At 43.1% G+C, this 14,707-nt stretch overlaps 1 protein-coding gene and 1 non-coding gene across 3 annotated transcripts; one reads left to right on the top strand and one right to left on the bottom strand.

Moving 5' to 3' along the window:
- The first annotated feature begins 3,565 nt into the window (after positions 1-3,565).
- Positions 3,566-10,593, top strand: LOC101788791 (low affinity immunoglobulin gamma Fc region receptor III-A). 2 transcript variants are annotated; one of them, XM_013149245.3, is made up of 5 exons: positions 3,566-3,753; positions 4,315-4,335; positions 4,662-4,922; positions 5,592-5,846; positions 9,017-10,593. In XM_013149245.3, the coding sequence occupies exons 1-5, from the start codon at positions 3,714-3,716 to the stop codon at positions 9,190-9,192; spliced, it is 753 nt and encodes a 250-aa protein (XP_013004699.1). In that variant the 5' UTR covers positions 3,566-3,713; the 3' UTR covers positions 9,193-10,593. The 2 variants fall into 2 exon arrangements, with proteins under 2 accessions (XP_013004699.1, XP_013004700.1); XM_013149246.3 differs by having other exon boundaries at positions 3,621-3,753; positions 4,665-4,922.
- Positions 10,594-11,047: 454 nt separating this feature from the next.
- Trnan-guu (transfer RNA asparagine (anticodon GUU)) lies at positions 11,048-11,121 on the bottom strand. The gene has a single exon. It is a non-coding gene; the product is annotated as a tRNA-Asn (tRNA).
- Positions 11,122-14,707: the final 3,586 nt, after the last annotated feature.

Raw genomic sequence — 14,707 nt, 5'->3', positions numbered from 1 at the left:
TCTATTAGATTACTCACAGGGCCTCCCTCAAGGAGAAAGATGTGCTAATAGGAAAGGGGGGTGAGCCTCAACAGGCCAGAGCAGTGTCCACAATTCCTTTATACTGGAGATTCTGAAAAAGTTTCATAAATCAAAAGTAGTAAATAGCACCAATAGTAAAATAGTAGTAATAAATACAATACCACAAACCAGGCATGGGGGCATCGGATCTGTAATACCAGCACTCTGGGAAGCTGAGGCAGAAGGATCCCAAGGTTGAATGCAGTCTGAGCAATTTAGCAACCTTGTCTCTAAAAGCTAAGCAGATATAGAGCTCACTCTAAAGGCTTTAGGTTCAATATGCAGTACCACAAAAAGAAAGGAAGAGAGAGAGAGAGATCAGTGCAAAAGTCCTCGGCTCATTCTCCAGTACCATAAAACAAAAATAAATGCATAAAATTTATTGTTATATTTTGAAACAGGGTTTCACTAGTAGTTTGATCCAACTCATTGTGTAACCCAGACTGGCCTCAAACTCACAATGATCCTCTTGCCCAACCCTCTCAAGTGCTGGGACTTTAGGCGTGTGCCACCATGCCTGACTCATAAATAAATTTTTTAAAAACTTCTGCATCTTTTCTCAGTCTTCAACCCGAAGCTATTCAGCTTCTATGCCTTGGCCCCAGAGCCTGAAATTGCTCTGATACAGCCAGGGAGAGTGGCTCCCTGATTGCTCCATTTCCCACTGTTGGCCACTCCCTCCCTGAGTTTCCCTCCCTCTGTGGCCTCTCCTCCCTGAACTCCTTCGTCAGCTCTTTGCCTGCAAAAGAAGCATTGTCAGCTTTTCTTCTGCTTACGAAAGAAGCGTTCTGTGCTTCTGTTATTGACCCTCTCCTCTTCTTCCTTTTTTTTCCTCTTTGTCACAGACAGGTTCCACATGTGTAATCCATGCTGGGCCTGAACGCACAATCTCCTGCCTCAGCCTCCCCAGTGCTGCAATTATAGGTTGGAGATACTGCACCTGGCTCCATACTTTACCTTAGCCTAGGGGCTCTAGTGGGGTCCACATGGAGCTTCTTAAACTACAGGGAAAATGCTGTGTACATTTGTGTGTTTTCCTGGGAGAGGGACTATATAAAGCTTTTATCAGAAGTCTAAAGCATTGACCATGTATCTCCTAAATCATGTCTTTTTCCCCACACATCTTTTGAGTTCCAACTGCCTATTCTGGCTACTTTAAAAAAAATTTTTTTTTTTTTTTACATCTTTGCCTGCAATCTCAGCAACTAGTTCACACTGGAAAGCTGGGAACAGGCTCCCTCCTGAAGTCACTTCTCCACCTATGGTTTCTGTGTGAAAGAAAGGAGCCGTGAACCAAATGAAAGAGCCTCATTCAGGACCCCCCCTCCCTTCCCATCACTCCTTGTGGCCAATCACTCAGCCAAGTCTTGTCTATTCTTCTTTCTTAGCATCTCTTTCAATGGGATCTCCTACCTCTCAACTAGATTGTTGAAATAACCTCCCAACTCTTCCCTCAGCCTCCAATTTCTCTTCCCTCTAATTCAGCTCTCTGACCGCTATCAGAGTAATTTTATGAAACCTAAAAATGCCCATGCTCAGCTTAGAGTGTTTATAGTGCCTGGCGGTTTTCTTACTCTCACATACAAGTGCTTAGCGTGTGGCAGGCCATGGGCTAATTACTGGGAATATAGCAATAAATATGATGAAGGAAAGAGAAAGCAGAAAGGAGAAAAGAGTAAGTGGGCATACAGGAAACCCTTCAGTATAAGATACCCTAAGGCCATCCAGCCCTCTGTAAAAATGTGTTAGTTACCTATCATAAAATTAACTTTTACAGCCCTCAATAGCACTCAATTTGAGGACTGCTCAACAATCACTTTATGAAAATGCATGTTTTTGAGGCTGCTGTGGTCCCTTTCTCCTTCCTCTCCAGCCAGTCCCCTCGGCAGCTGACAATTCCTCTCCTGAGAAGCACCATAAGACAATGGGTCAGAAAAGCAAGTGAAACCTCCAAGAAGGAACACTAAAGTGAATACTTCAAAACCACAAGTTAGGGGGTAGAACGTTACGGGGAAACAGGAGATGGCGCCCACCCTTCCTGTCAGAGACCATCCCTACCTCTGTGGGCATCTCTTCTCTTTTAGTTCCACAAGAAGCAGCTGTGCTCCCAGAAAGGAGTCTGAATTTTGATGGATGTCCATGTATCTCTTGAAACCAAGCATTAGCATGACAGCCTGATTCATTTCCATGTGCACCCTCATCAGATGTCTGAGCCCCTGCTGCAGGAATACCTGTGGGACTGGGTGGATGACAACTCTACCCAAGAGCAAAACAAAGCACAACCAATTAAATCTGCACAGTTATTGTAAGCTCCTGGAGCAGGAACTGTGTTAGCCCAAAGTGAGGGTCAGCAGGCCCTGTGCCAGCTCCATCCCTGCTAAGCCTCATTTGCCCATACCTGTCTGCTGCTCACCCAAGCTGGCTGATACCTGCCAGGTGTCTAGGAGCCCACTAGTGGAGCAGCGCCACCAGGTGGAGTCATAGCAAACGAGGTGGACGTTGGGGCAGGGTGTGTGTGTGTGGATGTGGTGTGATGGAAAAGTACAGTGAATGTTTGAAACTTTTTAAGTGACAATAAAAAACGCATTGCCACTAATCCCCCCTCAAAGTTCACACCAACACACTTGGAGCACTCTACCCCATTGTTCTTGTCACTTCCTGAAGCAGTTCTGGGACCAGGGATGTAGCTTAATGATAAAGCATTTGCCTAACGCAGCACTGGAAGTCCTTTGTTGTGAGGGTCTTTCATTGGGCAGGCCTGGCTGCCTCACTGTCTTGAATCAGTTCAAAATGTTTACCTTTCACATCATTTTTACTTTGAAAAGAAGCACAAGTCACCCAGGGCCAGCTTCAGTGAGTCAGGTGGATGAGGAGAGATTGTAATGGTTTTAGGAGCCTGCTTTTCCTTGGGAGGCGCTCGGCAGCAGAATCCAACACGATTTTATCACAGTTCCTAAAGACCTTGGGAAAGAGGACTTTCAGAACTGCTTCAGAAAGCATCAAGAATCAGGGGGTGTGTTTGGAGTGAGAGGGAATACTTAAAGGGAGATCAATGGCAATGTTCATTTACTGTAGCAATTTTTTAAATTTAAAATATATTTTGGTCACACTTCATATGTGTTGGAGCCACTGGACTGAGAAGAGGAGGTTGACAACCTTACCACTTCCTGGCTACGCCCCCACTTTTGCTGGTAAGGAGTCCTAGGATCGGGCCACTTGACTCACTGACCTGCCTTGGCCTGGGTCTCTGAGGGGCCAGACCTTCCTGAACTATATAACTCAGCACTGCCCTGGTACCAGTGAGGGTAGGATTCCTGGGTCTGGGTAGACTCAGGAGATGGGGGCAAGCATCTTGAAATGGCCAAGGGAAGACTGTGATGGCTTCTGTGTGTCCCCTAGATGCTCAGCGGGAGCACATGAGGGTCAGAACCACCTTGCTTGTCCTCCAGGCTCTTCCCCTCCTGCTCTTCTGTCATGGGGCTCATATGTCAGAGTTTGGATTCAGAAATCAGATGACTTTCCTGGAAAAGGAACCCAATGAATGATGGACTGGGGTTGGGGGAGAGACTATTTACTTCCTCTGTTCTGGTCAGCTAGTTCCCCTACGGGTGGTTCCTGATATCTGTGGTGATTTGTCACTCGGGTGCAGCAGTATGTGGCACCTGCTGCCACCGTCGGCTCTGCTACTTCTAAGTAAGTCTGGGTCACTCTGCCTAAGGGAGAAGCTAAGAAGCCCTGGGTTTGGCAGAAACCCTTTTGGGGCCAGGGATGAGACAAACTGTCTGAGGGCTAGAAAGGAACAGAGCTCTTGTCTGATCAGTGTGTCATCAGGGTGAAGAGGGATTCAGGGAGCAGTTGTCATCCCTCTGGGTCTCAATTTCCTATAAGTCAACTGAAGAGCACAGGTTAGATGATCCCTGAGGTCTGTCTCTTTCAATTGAAGTCTGTTTAAGTAGGCTTAATTTCTAATCTTGCCAGGGGTCTTGGGTTAAGATCGCTCCTATGGCTTGATTTGAAGAAATTCCATCATCACCCTGAGTTTGAACAAGGCATGAGGAGTAAGGGGATGGTGTCAAAAATGGGATGAGGGTGATGCTGTGGCAGGAGACACAGTCAGTGGAGACCAGAGGACACGCAGTAGGGGAGGCACCTACTCTAAATATTTGAATTCTTAGGAATCCTGGGCTGCAGGGCATTTGCCCTGATTCCTCACTCTACCCAATATCTGATTCATGCTTTTCTTTTTCCTTGCAGTTTCATCTGTCACAAAAGCTGGTGAGTTTGCTTCATAGTCTTGGATGGATCAAATGGGGCACATGTGGGGAGGGAGAAATGGCCGTCACACAGACAATTCCCGCGGTGGGGTGAACAGGAGCGGTTCTTGCAACAGTAGAGCTTGCTCCTGTGCTTGTCTGGTTAGTTTTTCCCAAACTACGGGGCAGGCCACAAATGGAGCCAAGTGCCTGCCAGCCAAGATGCCTTCAGGCTGAGTCACCACCGTGGCTGCACAGTGCCCGCTCTGGTTCTGCGCTGCCATGAGAATGCCAGGGTGGGGCCTGCTCGGTCATCACTCCTCATTCTCCTTTCTCTTGGCTCCTCAGCAGATCCCTCAAAGGCCGTGGTGCTCCTAGACCCTCCGTGGGTGAGGGTGCTCACGGACGACAATGTGACTCTGACATGCCAGGGAGCCTACCCCCCTGAGAATAACAACACACGGTGGTTCCACAACGGAACGCACATCGTCGGGAGCCAGGCCCCCAGCTACCTCATCAGCGGTATCAAAGTTGAGAACAGTGGCAAGTACCAGTGCCAGACGGACCTCTCCCCACTCAGTGACTCAGTGCAGCTACAAGTCCATGCTGGTGAGGATGGAATACTCCTGCAAGGGTCTTTTGGTATTCCTACAACTGCCTATTCCTCCTGAAATTTACCTTTTATCTAATGGGGCAAATTGTCATTTTCCAATGCACTTCCCCGCTTCGGTCTAGAATTCGCCATGAATCTTTGTTAACTGTCAAGATGAATCTAAGTCTAAAGATCCTGTGGACATCACCCACCTTCCTTCTGGCTTTCCTAGCCCTCTTGTTCTGAGATTATGTTCCGAGTGTGTGTGTGTGTCTCCTTCATCAGAGAGAAGGTCTCAGTGTGACCTTAGCTCTTTTTGCAGGGCCCAGTGAGTTTTTCCCCAAGAAGAGATTTGTAGGACTGTCCCCATCTGGTTTTTCATTATGTCCTGGGATCTGGCTGACAAATATTCCTTTTCCAAGAGTCCTATCCAAAGGGAGCATCAGCTGCACTAACATGGTGGCTCACGCTTGCAATCCCAGTACTCTGGGAGGCTGAGAGAGGAGTCTCAAAATTTTGAACCCAGCAAGTTAGTAATTTAGCAAGACCCTGCCCTTAAATAAAAGATATAACTGGAGATATAACTCAGTGCAAAAGTCCTGGGTTCAATTCCCAGTGTTGGAAAAACTCAAGAGCCCTGTGCTGAATGCAGAGGCCAAAGCCTTAGTCCTCTCTGTGTCTTTCAGATTGGCTAGTGCTCCAGACCTCCAAGTGGGTGTTCCAGAAGGGGGAGTCCATTCGGCTGAGGTGCCACAGCTGGAAGAACAAGCGTTTATACAAAGTCACCTACCTGCAGAATGGCAAACCCAAGAAGTTCTTTCATAACAATTCTGAATTCCACATCCCAGAAGCCACAGTCAATCACACCGGCTCCTACTACTGCAGGGGGCTTATTGGACACAACAACAAGTCTTCAGGGATTGTGGCTATCACCTTCCAAGGTGAGAGTGGTGCAGCCCTAGGTGTGTCAAGAGGAACTGGGGGGTGGGGAATCCCTGACTCCACAGACTTCTGTTATAGAGTTCCCTCCTGGAAACTCAGAGAGACCCCAAAGGGCCCAGCCTACTGGATAAGCATGCAGTTCTGTGGCAGCCAGTTCTTAAGGGGCAGCTGAGAGGTGGCACTCACTCTACAGTGTGACAGCAGGGGTAGAAACAGAATTTGCTCCAGCACTCCTGGTGCTTAGCCAGGCGTGGTAAGGCAAGCCTGTGATCCCCGCATTCAGGAGGCTGAGGTAAAAGGATTGCAGCGAGTTGAGTCCTAGGTCAGTCTGGACTACATAATGAGCCCAAGGCCAGCCTGAATTCTTTGTTTGTTTGGGGTTTTTTGAGGCAAGTCTTGTTATGAAGTTTACCCTACCTCCTGGCCAGCCTGAACTATATAGTGAGACCCTGTCTCAAAAAACAAACTCACAAAAACAAACAAAACAGCCTGGCTTTACCCTGACACTGGCCTGATGTGGTATACCTGCCATGCTGGCCATCTTAAGTGCTCTCCTTCTACTCATCAACCTCTTTTTTGTAGCCCAGAGCCAGACTAGCAGAATCTCCTCAACTCCTCACGTTAAAGGACGTGGATTTTGTCTTTGTGGTTAATTTGCTATGTCACCATGCCTGAGCTAGTAGATTCTAGGCAGCTTAATTTCTTCTTCTTAACAAAGATAACTGGTATTTATTGGCTTTGATCTGATACCGGGGATTGAACTCTAGACCTCACGCTTATCAGGCAGGCACTTATACCTCTGAGCTATACCCCTGGTCCCTGATTTTTTTTAAGAGAAAAAAAAGCAAACAAATGAAAAACAACAACAACAAAAGCAAAATGACAAAACAAACAAATAATAGCGATATAGGATTTCAAAACAAGATAATAGGAATATAACAATGGTTGTTATATTGCATATTTCTGTCTTCAAAATAGTTGCTCAGGTTACCACAAACAGCATGCAAAATTGATCAAATGATATCATTTCCCTTTGAGCAGTTTCTTTCCCTTTCACTATATCCATTGTAAGTTTTGGGTCTTATTTACTCTTTCAGTTTCTTATACTAGCAAGCCAAAATGGTGCTTACACATGCGAGTCTGAGTTTATTTCACTGATGAGTATCGTTTCTAGTTGCGTCCATTTACCTGTAAGTCTCTAGTTTATCCTTCTTTAAAGTTGAGTAGTATTCTATCGTATAAAAATACTACATCTTTTTTATCCATCATTCAGTTACTGGGCATTTGGTTTGTTACAAAGAGCTGGCTGTTACAAACTGTATCACTATAAATACAGTTTTGAACATATATCACTGAGGTCTGGTGCTTTTAGTTCTTCTGGGAAAATATTCAGAAGGAGAATAGTTAGGTGGAATGGAACTCTAATTCTAGTTTTTTGAGAAATCTCCATACTGATTTTCACAGTAGTTATAATCAGTCTACATTGCTACCAACAGTGGAGAAGGGTTCCTTTTTCCCCACAGCGCTACCAGCATTTGTTATTGGTTGATATCTTGATGAGAGCCATTCTTTCTGGAGTGAGATGGAATCTCAGTGTTGTTTTAATTTGCATTTCTCAAATGACCAATGCTGTTGAAACTTTTTGCATATATTTATTTGCCATTTGTATTTCTTCATCTGAGAAGTGTGTATTCATCTCAGAAGCTCATTTTTTGATTGGGTATTTAAATCTGGGGGCCTGTTTTTTTTCAGATCTTTATAAATTCTAGATAGAAATTCTTTGTTTGAGGGACATTGGCAAAAAATCTTTTCCCAATTCATGGGTTTTCTTTTCATTCTGTTGGTGGTTTCTTTTGATGTGCATAAACTTTTTAATAAGATGAGATCTCAATTGTTGATTCTTTGAAGTACTTCTCATGCAGTTTGGTTTTTGTTCATGAACTCTCTACCTATCCCTATGTCCTCAAGGTTTCTACTTATTTTTTCTTCCAGTAGATATAGTGTTTCTGTCTTAATATTTAGATCTTTGATCCATTTTGACTTTAGTTTAGTGCATGATCGTGGACATGGGTCTAGTTTAAGTCTTCGGCACATGGAAAGCCAGTTTTTCCTGCACCGCTTATTAAACAGGCTACCTTTCTTCCAATGTGCTGATTTTTTTTTATATGTATTTAATTTGATCTTTACCACATTATGGATAGGTAATAATGAGGCCATTTTACAGATGAAGTAATTGAGGTAAAATACAGAAATAAAATAATCATTGTCCCTAAGGTCACATCAAGGACTTAAAAATCTGAATATGTAACCATTCGGAAAAAGTGAAAGAATTGGACTGACATCCATATCCCAGGACAGAAAATATTTTTAGATTGTCTTGTTTTGTTTTTTGAGACAGAATCTCACTCTACAATTCAAGTTGGCTTTGAACTCACTATGATGTAACCCAGGCTGGCCTCTAACTCACTGCCATCCTCCTGCCTCAGCCTCCTATATGTTGGGATTACAGGCATGGGCTACCATGCTGGGCTTTTTCAAATCTTTTTCAGCTGCAGTTGGTTGAGTCTTCAGGGGCAGAACCTGTGAATTCAAGAGGCCTGTTGCACTCTTAAATGGTTAAGAAAGGGCCCAGATAGGCAAATGGGGCAAAATTAATGATCAATGAATCTGGGTAAAGGATACATGAAAGACCTTCATGTCATAGTGGCCAATTTAAATTAAGAGTTAAGCAGGACATGGTGGCACATACCTATAATCCAGCACTTGAGAGGCTGAGGCTGGAGGATTACCTTGAGTTCAAGGCCAGCCTGGGAATTCATAGAGAGATATTGCTTTAAAAAAAAAAAAAAGTAAAAAAATGATACTGAAATCCACAAGTTTGTGCCAGTTGATAGACAAGAACATTGTCTCTAAGACAACTTCACTTGCTGAACACTCCCCACCGAACAAGCAAAAGCTGTGGCTGAGGATGAGCCAAACTCACTCAGGGAACATTAAGATCAGGAATCAGTGGGAAGGAGCAAACGTGTCCCCCAGGGCCCCCACTGCTCATGCCTGAAAACCTGTCCCTTGGCAGGGGTCAGGAACACTGTTCCCTGTTGATCTCTCAGTTCGTTCCAAATTTCTGCCTTAGCGACTGTCATTTTCCTCATTTCTCTACTTCTGTTAGGTCCATCCATCGCACCGCTCTTCCCACTGTGGCAACAAATCGCTTTCTGCCTGATGATGGGACTGCTGTTTGCGGTGGACACTGGGCTGTATTTCTTTGTTCGGCGAGACCTCCGAAGATCAATGGTACACAAGGAAGAGTACAATTTTAAATGGAGTCAGGCCCAAGACAAATGACCGATTAGTTCTGGCAGCAGCACCATGTCTGGCAACCTCTCTATGGATCTGCAACCTCCTCATCCCCCTGTCAGGCATTTCCTCAACAGCAGGAAAATCACAACTCAGATCCGGGCTAGTTTTTCTCTGTTATCTAATGGGAAGAAAAGGCCTATGATCTTCGGGGACCCACAGTGATGCCCTAGGAGTAGCTTCGGGCCCAGAAGACTCAGAGCTGTATGTTTTCTCCACCCCAACCACAGTCTCCCAGAAAAGCAACCAGAGGCTCTGGACAGAAATGTATAAGAAGCCCTGTAAACAAAAGAATAAGCAGATAAGGGTGTTAATGAATAAGGGCAGGAACAGCAGTGGTGCATTCATTGCTACAGAGCTGCTTGCCTTCAGGGAAACCCCAAACCCCTTTCAGACAGAATGTGGGAGCCACTAGGGATCAGGCAATTTAGCAGAATGCAGGAGAAAAAGTGGCCAAGAAAGAACAGGGAAGTCCAAGACACACAAGGAGACCCCTCTCTGGGCCCAGAGATAAGACTCCTTTCTCTGGCAAGGAGCACAGCAGAGTAAAGAGAACTTATGCTAGTGATGTGGATTTGAGTTTTCCTGGGTTGAGTGGGGACTGGGGGGTCTCTGACAGAATTGGGGTGGCCTGTGAGTATATCATGATGAATCCTCATAATGCACTGAATAGAAATTTGGCATAGGAAGGGGGCTAAGGGGTGAGGGAGTGGATTCAGAAAAGTACAGAGAAACCTGGGTGACAGAGGTATCTCCCCGTCTAACCTGAAAAACATGTCAAGAAAGCAATAACCACAAGTCTGTAGAAGCAGTGGGCAGAAGGTTAGGAGGTTTTTGTTGACCAAGGTAGTGAGAATTAGAGAGAGGAGGGGCAGGAAATGTAAAACCAGCTTTTCTTTCTTTCTTTTTTTTTTTTTTTTTCCTCTTTTTTTGAGACAGGATTTCACTATGCAGTTCAGGCTGGCCTTGACCTCACTTTGTAGCCCAGGCTGGTCTCAAACTCTCAGCAATCCTCCTGCCTCAGCCTCCCAAGTGCCAGCATTATAGGCTTTCCCTACCATGCCTGGCTAAGATCAGCTTTTCTGTTTTATATTTAATTTACATAAAACTTAGTTCATGTTATTCATTAAAAAGTCTTTGGGTAACCAATGCTAAACGTCCTTAGTTCCCTGAGTTAAAGGATGAAGCACTGAAATCCTTCAGCCTGCCAGTGCCAGTGGGGAGGAGATGGAGATGACAACGGCTGCTTACAGAAAAAAGCTTTAACTATTGTGCTTCGGCTGTTTTTAGACAGCATTTCTTGCTTTTAATAAAGTGTTTTACAAGATCTTGTGTGCTATTTTCAGAAGATAGAAAAATCTTGGTAATAAAACATGATCTTTAAAAATTCTTTTTTGTCAAAACTGTCAGTGATTGGTTTGGATTAATGAGAAAGCTTTGTCCTCTCACCAGAACTCAATAGATTAGGCAGCTTGCTTTCCACATCTCCCCAATGCAGTAGAGGGTCGCAGGGAGGGGGCAAACTGAAATTAGACACATTTAGGGCTTTGAGGCTCTCAGCCATAGGAGGTGGAGAACTCAGGACTCAGGTTCCGGATGTGCTGCCCCTCTACTGAGGCAGGAAATACAAAGGGTCAGTTTGATGACGCCATTTCAGTGGTTAATAACAGAGCTAAAAGTTTCACCACATTCAAACCTCAGCCAGCAATCGCCCGCTGCAGTCTCCTAGCAAATTTCAAGAATGACACAGCGCAGCTGTGCGGGGCGTACTCACCGGTTAGGTAGGAAGGTGATTTTTAAGTTCCCACGACCCACAAGTCACGGTTTACAAAATTCTCCCTTTCGTCCCTGGGTGGGCTCGAACCACCAACCTTTCGGTTAACAGCCGAACGCGCTAACCGATTGCGCCACAGAGACAGGTGAAGAAACTGGCCGCTGCCAGCTCAATTCACTGAAAAATAAAGTCGCGGTGCCCAGAGTGTCCGGGAACTCGCGATTGGATCTGCCCCAGAAGGACCATCATCACCTTTCCGAACAGCAGCGTGCGGTCCAGACCAACCCCACCCCACCATCTCGCTAGATCTGGGAGACTCGGCTTCTGATCCCACGAGACTGAGAAAAGGGGAGCAGAAAAGGATGAATGAACGAAGCGTTCTTTCTTTGGGGAATCCAAAATAGATACCGTCTGAGGACTGGGAGTTCTGTTGGTTTTAACTCAAAAAACTACGCTAAATAAGATTTTTTTCCTGAGCTAGACGATTTCTGTATGCATATGTGCATACACGTTGACTCCTAATAAAGCCTATAAATATTGTCTGATCATGCACAGCAAAATCTAATCTAAGTAAGGATCCTTCCTGTAACAAAATTAATCTTCAATTCCACCTGATTGAAAGGCACTCGAGTTGCACATGCAAAGTGTAAATGACTTGCACACCCTTCACACTGACGTATCCAGATCTAAGTATCTAAACGCAGAAATTCTTAGCCTGCCACCCTCAACCCTGAGTGCTCGCGAGCTCAGGACCGAGTCTCTGGGAACCAGAGAGTCAGGAAATACAAGTCCAGACAACTTGGAGCCTCCACCCAGAACCGACTTCCTTTCTATGCAATTGTATTTGGTTCAGTGAGTTTCGTTGAGGTACAGGTCAAAGTTTTCTAAAATTTCAGTGAAATTAGAAACATAAATATGATTGTGGAGAAATTATATATGCATATTATATCTTATATTAAACACCAGCACCTATTTGTATTGTATATATATTTGCCAAAAAGCATTTTACATTTTTAAAAAATTTTATTGGTACATATTTGCAATACATAATGATTACATTCACGGTGAAAAATTGATACAGGCACATAACACACATTAATGCTTTTTACTTACCCCGCCAAATGATCTTTAAACTGAGATAACTTTTTAAATGTCTTTTTTAGAAGAAAAAATGTCTTTTTAAAAATAAAGTTATAATCAGGATAAACAATAGTAGCTGTGAGTGTGAGAGTTTTGTCAATTCTCTAACTTGGAAATGTGAAAAGCTGACAACTCTATATTGCTAATAAATGCTTTGGGGGAAATTTTGCTTATCTGTCAAGTCCGGGTTTAGGGACAGCTGCTCTCAGCTTGACTCTTTTGTTAGATTAGCAATAGAAATAGGAAGTATTGCTTTTCAGTTTATTTCAAATGCTTCAACATTCTCATGATTCATTTTAATGCAAATGAAGCAATCCAAAAGAAGAAAAAGAATAGAAGAAATAGTTGTATTTGTAGTACTATATTTATAGAATACAAATACAAATATATTGGCTATTGTAACAACTATAGATGGACAAAACTTGCTGGTTAAAAGACAAAATAGAGTTTTGAAATCACATTTATTCTGTTCAAAATATATTAAAACATAAGTAAACAGAAAAAGTTAATAGAAAAAGATTTACCAGAGTAGTCTAACAAAAAGAAAGGTGATATACGCTATATAATTCAGACATAATAAAGCTTAAGGAACAACACATCACTAGGACTAAAGATGATCACTATAATTATAAAACATTAAACTCATAATGAACATGTAGTAATTCCAAACGTACATGTACCTAATAAAATAGCTTATTGAGGCTACAATGATGTAACAATTGCCAGCTTATTAAAAACTGTTTGGTGGAATTTAATCCCTGGCAAAATTACATTCCTGCTCTGCCTCTCTGCCATGTAGCGCAGCTCCAAATGAAAATCCGCTCAGCTTCTCGTGTGGCGAAACCAAAGTTCAGATCCTGATCGTGTTTCTGAGAGCTGCCCAGCTGGCTACACCACCTTGCTCTGTGATTCCTCCCAACTTCAGGCCATGTGGGAAGGACCCTAGGAGACCCTCAAGAAGTACATCATAATGGTGCAGGACCAGAGTCCTGAAATGAGATGAACTGGGGAAAGAAACCAGAATGACCAGCAGATTAAAGGTGAGTGTAAATGTGAAGAAATGAAGAAATGCTGTATAAATCAGGCCAGTAACATAGAGAACTGTCCTTTGGACTTCAGGTCCTAATGTGAACATGAACCACCGGGTACAAAACCACCTGAAAGCCTTGTTTGTAGAAAGCTCCTGACGCGGTTTGATTTATCACTAAACAAAACACAGCTCACACTGCATGGAAATCATATGAGTGTGAGGAATTTGAAGACAAGCTGTCTAAATGTAGTGATTATGGGAAACCTGCCTTGATTCCCAGTCCTCTCAGAAGCATGCAAAACAAACCCTGGAGAGAAAGGCTATGAATACAAACCGTGGGAAAATCTACTCTGATTGCAGTGAAGAAATTCAAAATGGAGTGAAGTCCTCTTTATGTAAGCAAGGTGGAAAGGCCTTTAGTATACACAATTATGTGCAAATCTATAAAAGAAATCATAGTGGAGTGGCTTGTTATTCATGTACACAATGTGGGAAAGCCTTCAGTAATAACATTGTATTTTTCAGACATGAAAGAACTCACAGTAGGGAGAAACCCTATGTGTGTAAGCAACGTGGGAATGCTCTCAGCACACACAGTAGTTGCCAAATATATAAAATAACCCACAAAGATGGAAAACCCATTTATGTAATCAATGTGAAAAAGCCCTCAGTTGCTCCAGAAATTGTTATAGACATTTAAAAAGTCACAGAGGAAATGAGCTGTGATTATGTAATGTGACTTACACTAACAAGAAAGGACTTGCAGTGGAGAAAAGCCATTTTCTCTGTAAGTAATATGGAAAATCTTTCAATAAACAAAGATAATTACCTACAGAAAGAAATCACCATGGAGAGAATCTGAACACATACACAATGTAGAAAAAGCTTTGTTTTTCCCCATGCAGCCAAATACATGAAATGGAAGTATGTAATCCATGTAGGGAACCCTTTGGTTCTCCACTGACTTTGAAATACTTGAAAGAGCTCACACTGGAGAGAAACCTAATGTAGATAATGTGAGAGTTTTGTGGCTCCCATAACCTCAGCAAACATGAACAAATTCAGACTGAAAGTAAGTATAAATATAAAATGTAGGAAGTCCTTATTTTTACATGACTTCTGTTAGAAATATGACATTTCATAGTGAGGGAACTCATATAAATGTATATTTTATGGGTTCAACTCTAGACATTTTGGTTTTAATCACACTTACAAAAGAACACAGTATGGTACCCAGGTACATGTGGTCAGTTGTCCTGCCTGTAAGAATGCATACTCAGGGGAGAGGCTGTGGATTTAGTTCAGTGGTATAAGTGCTTGCCTAGCAAGCATAAGGTCATGAGTTCAATCTCAATGTATACTGGGACTAAATGCCCATGAATGTACAAAATTATCAGCTATATCTCATATTTTCAGAATCCTTTCAACATTTCTCATGTTGTGGCAACCTGTACAAGTAAGTAGTAACATGAAATGATGTCAAATATTTTTGCATAGAAAATACACAACCAGAGGAAACATCCTAAAGTATCAACAAAATATGCTCAATTTTATTTATT

Source organism: Cavia porcellus, unplaced genomic scaffold (assembly GCF_034190915.1).
Source record: "Cavia porcellus strain 051 isolate PalLab524CR breed Dunkin Hartley unplaced genomic scaffold, mCavPor4.1 scaffold_7, whole genome shotgun sequence".
NCBI lineage: Eukaryota > Metazoa > Chordata > Mammalia > Rodentia > Caviidae > Cavia > Cavia porcellus.
Note: the sequence above shows the minus strand (reverse complement) of the source record. Positions and strands in the feature narration are given on the sequence as shown.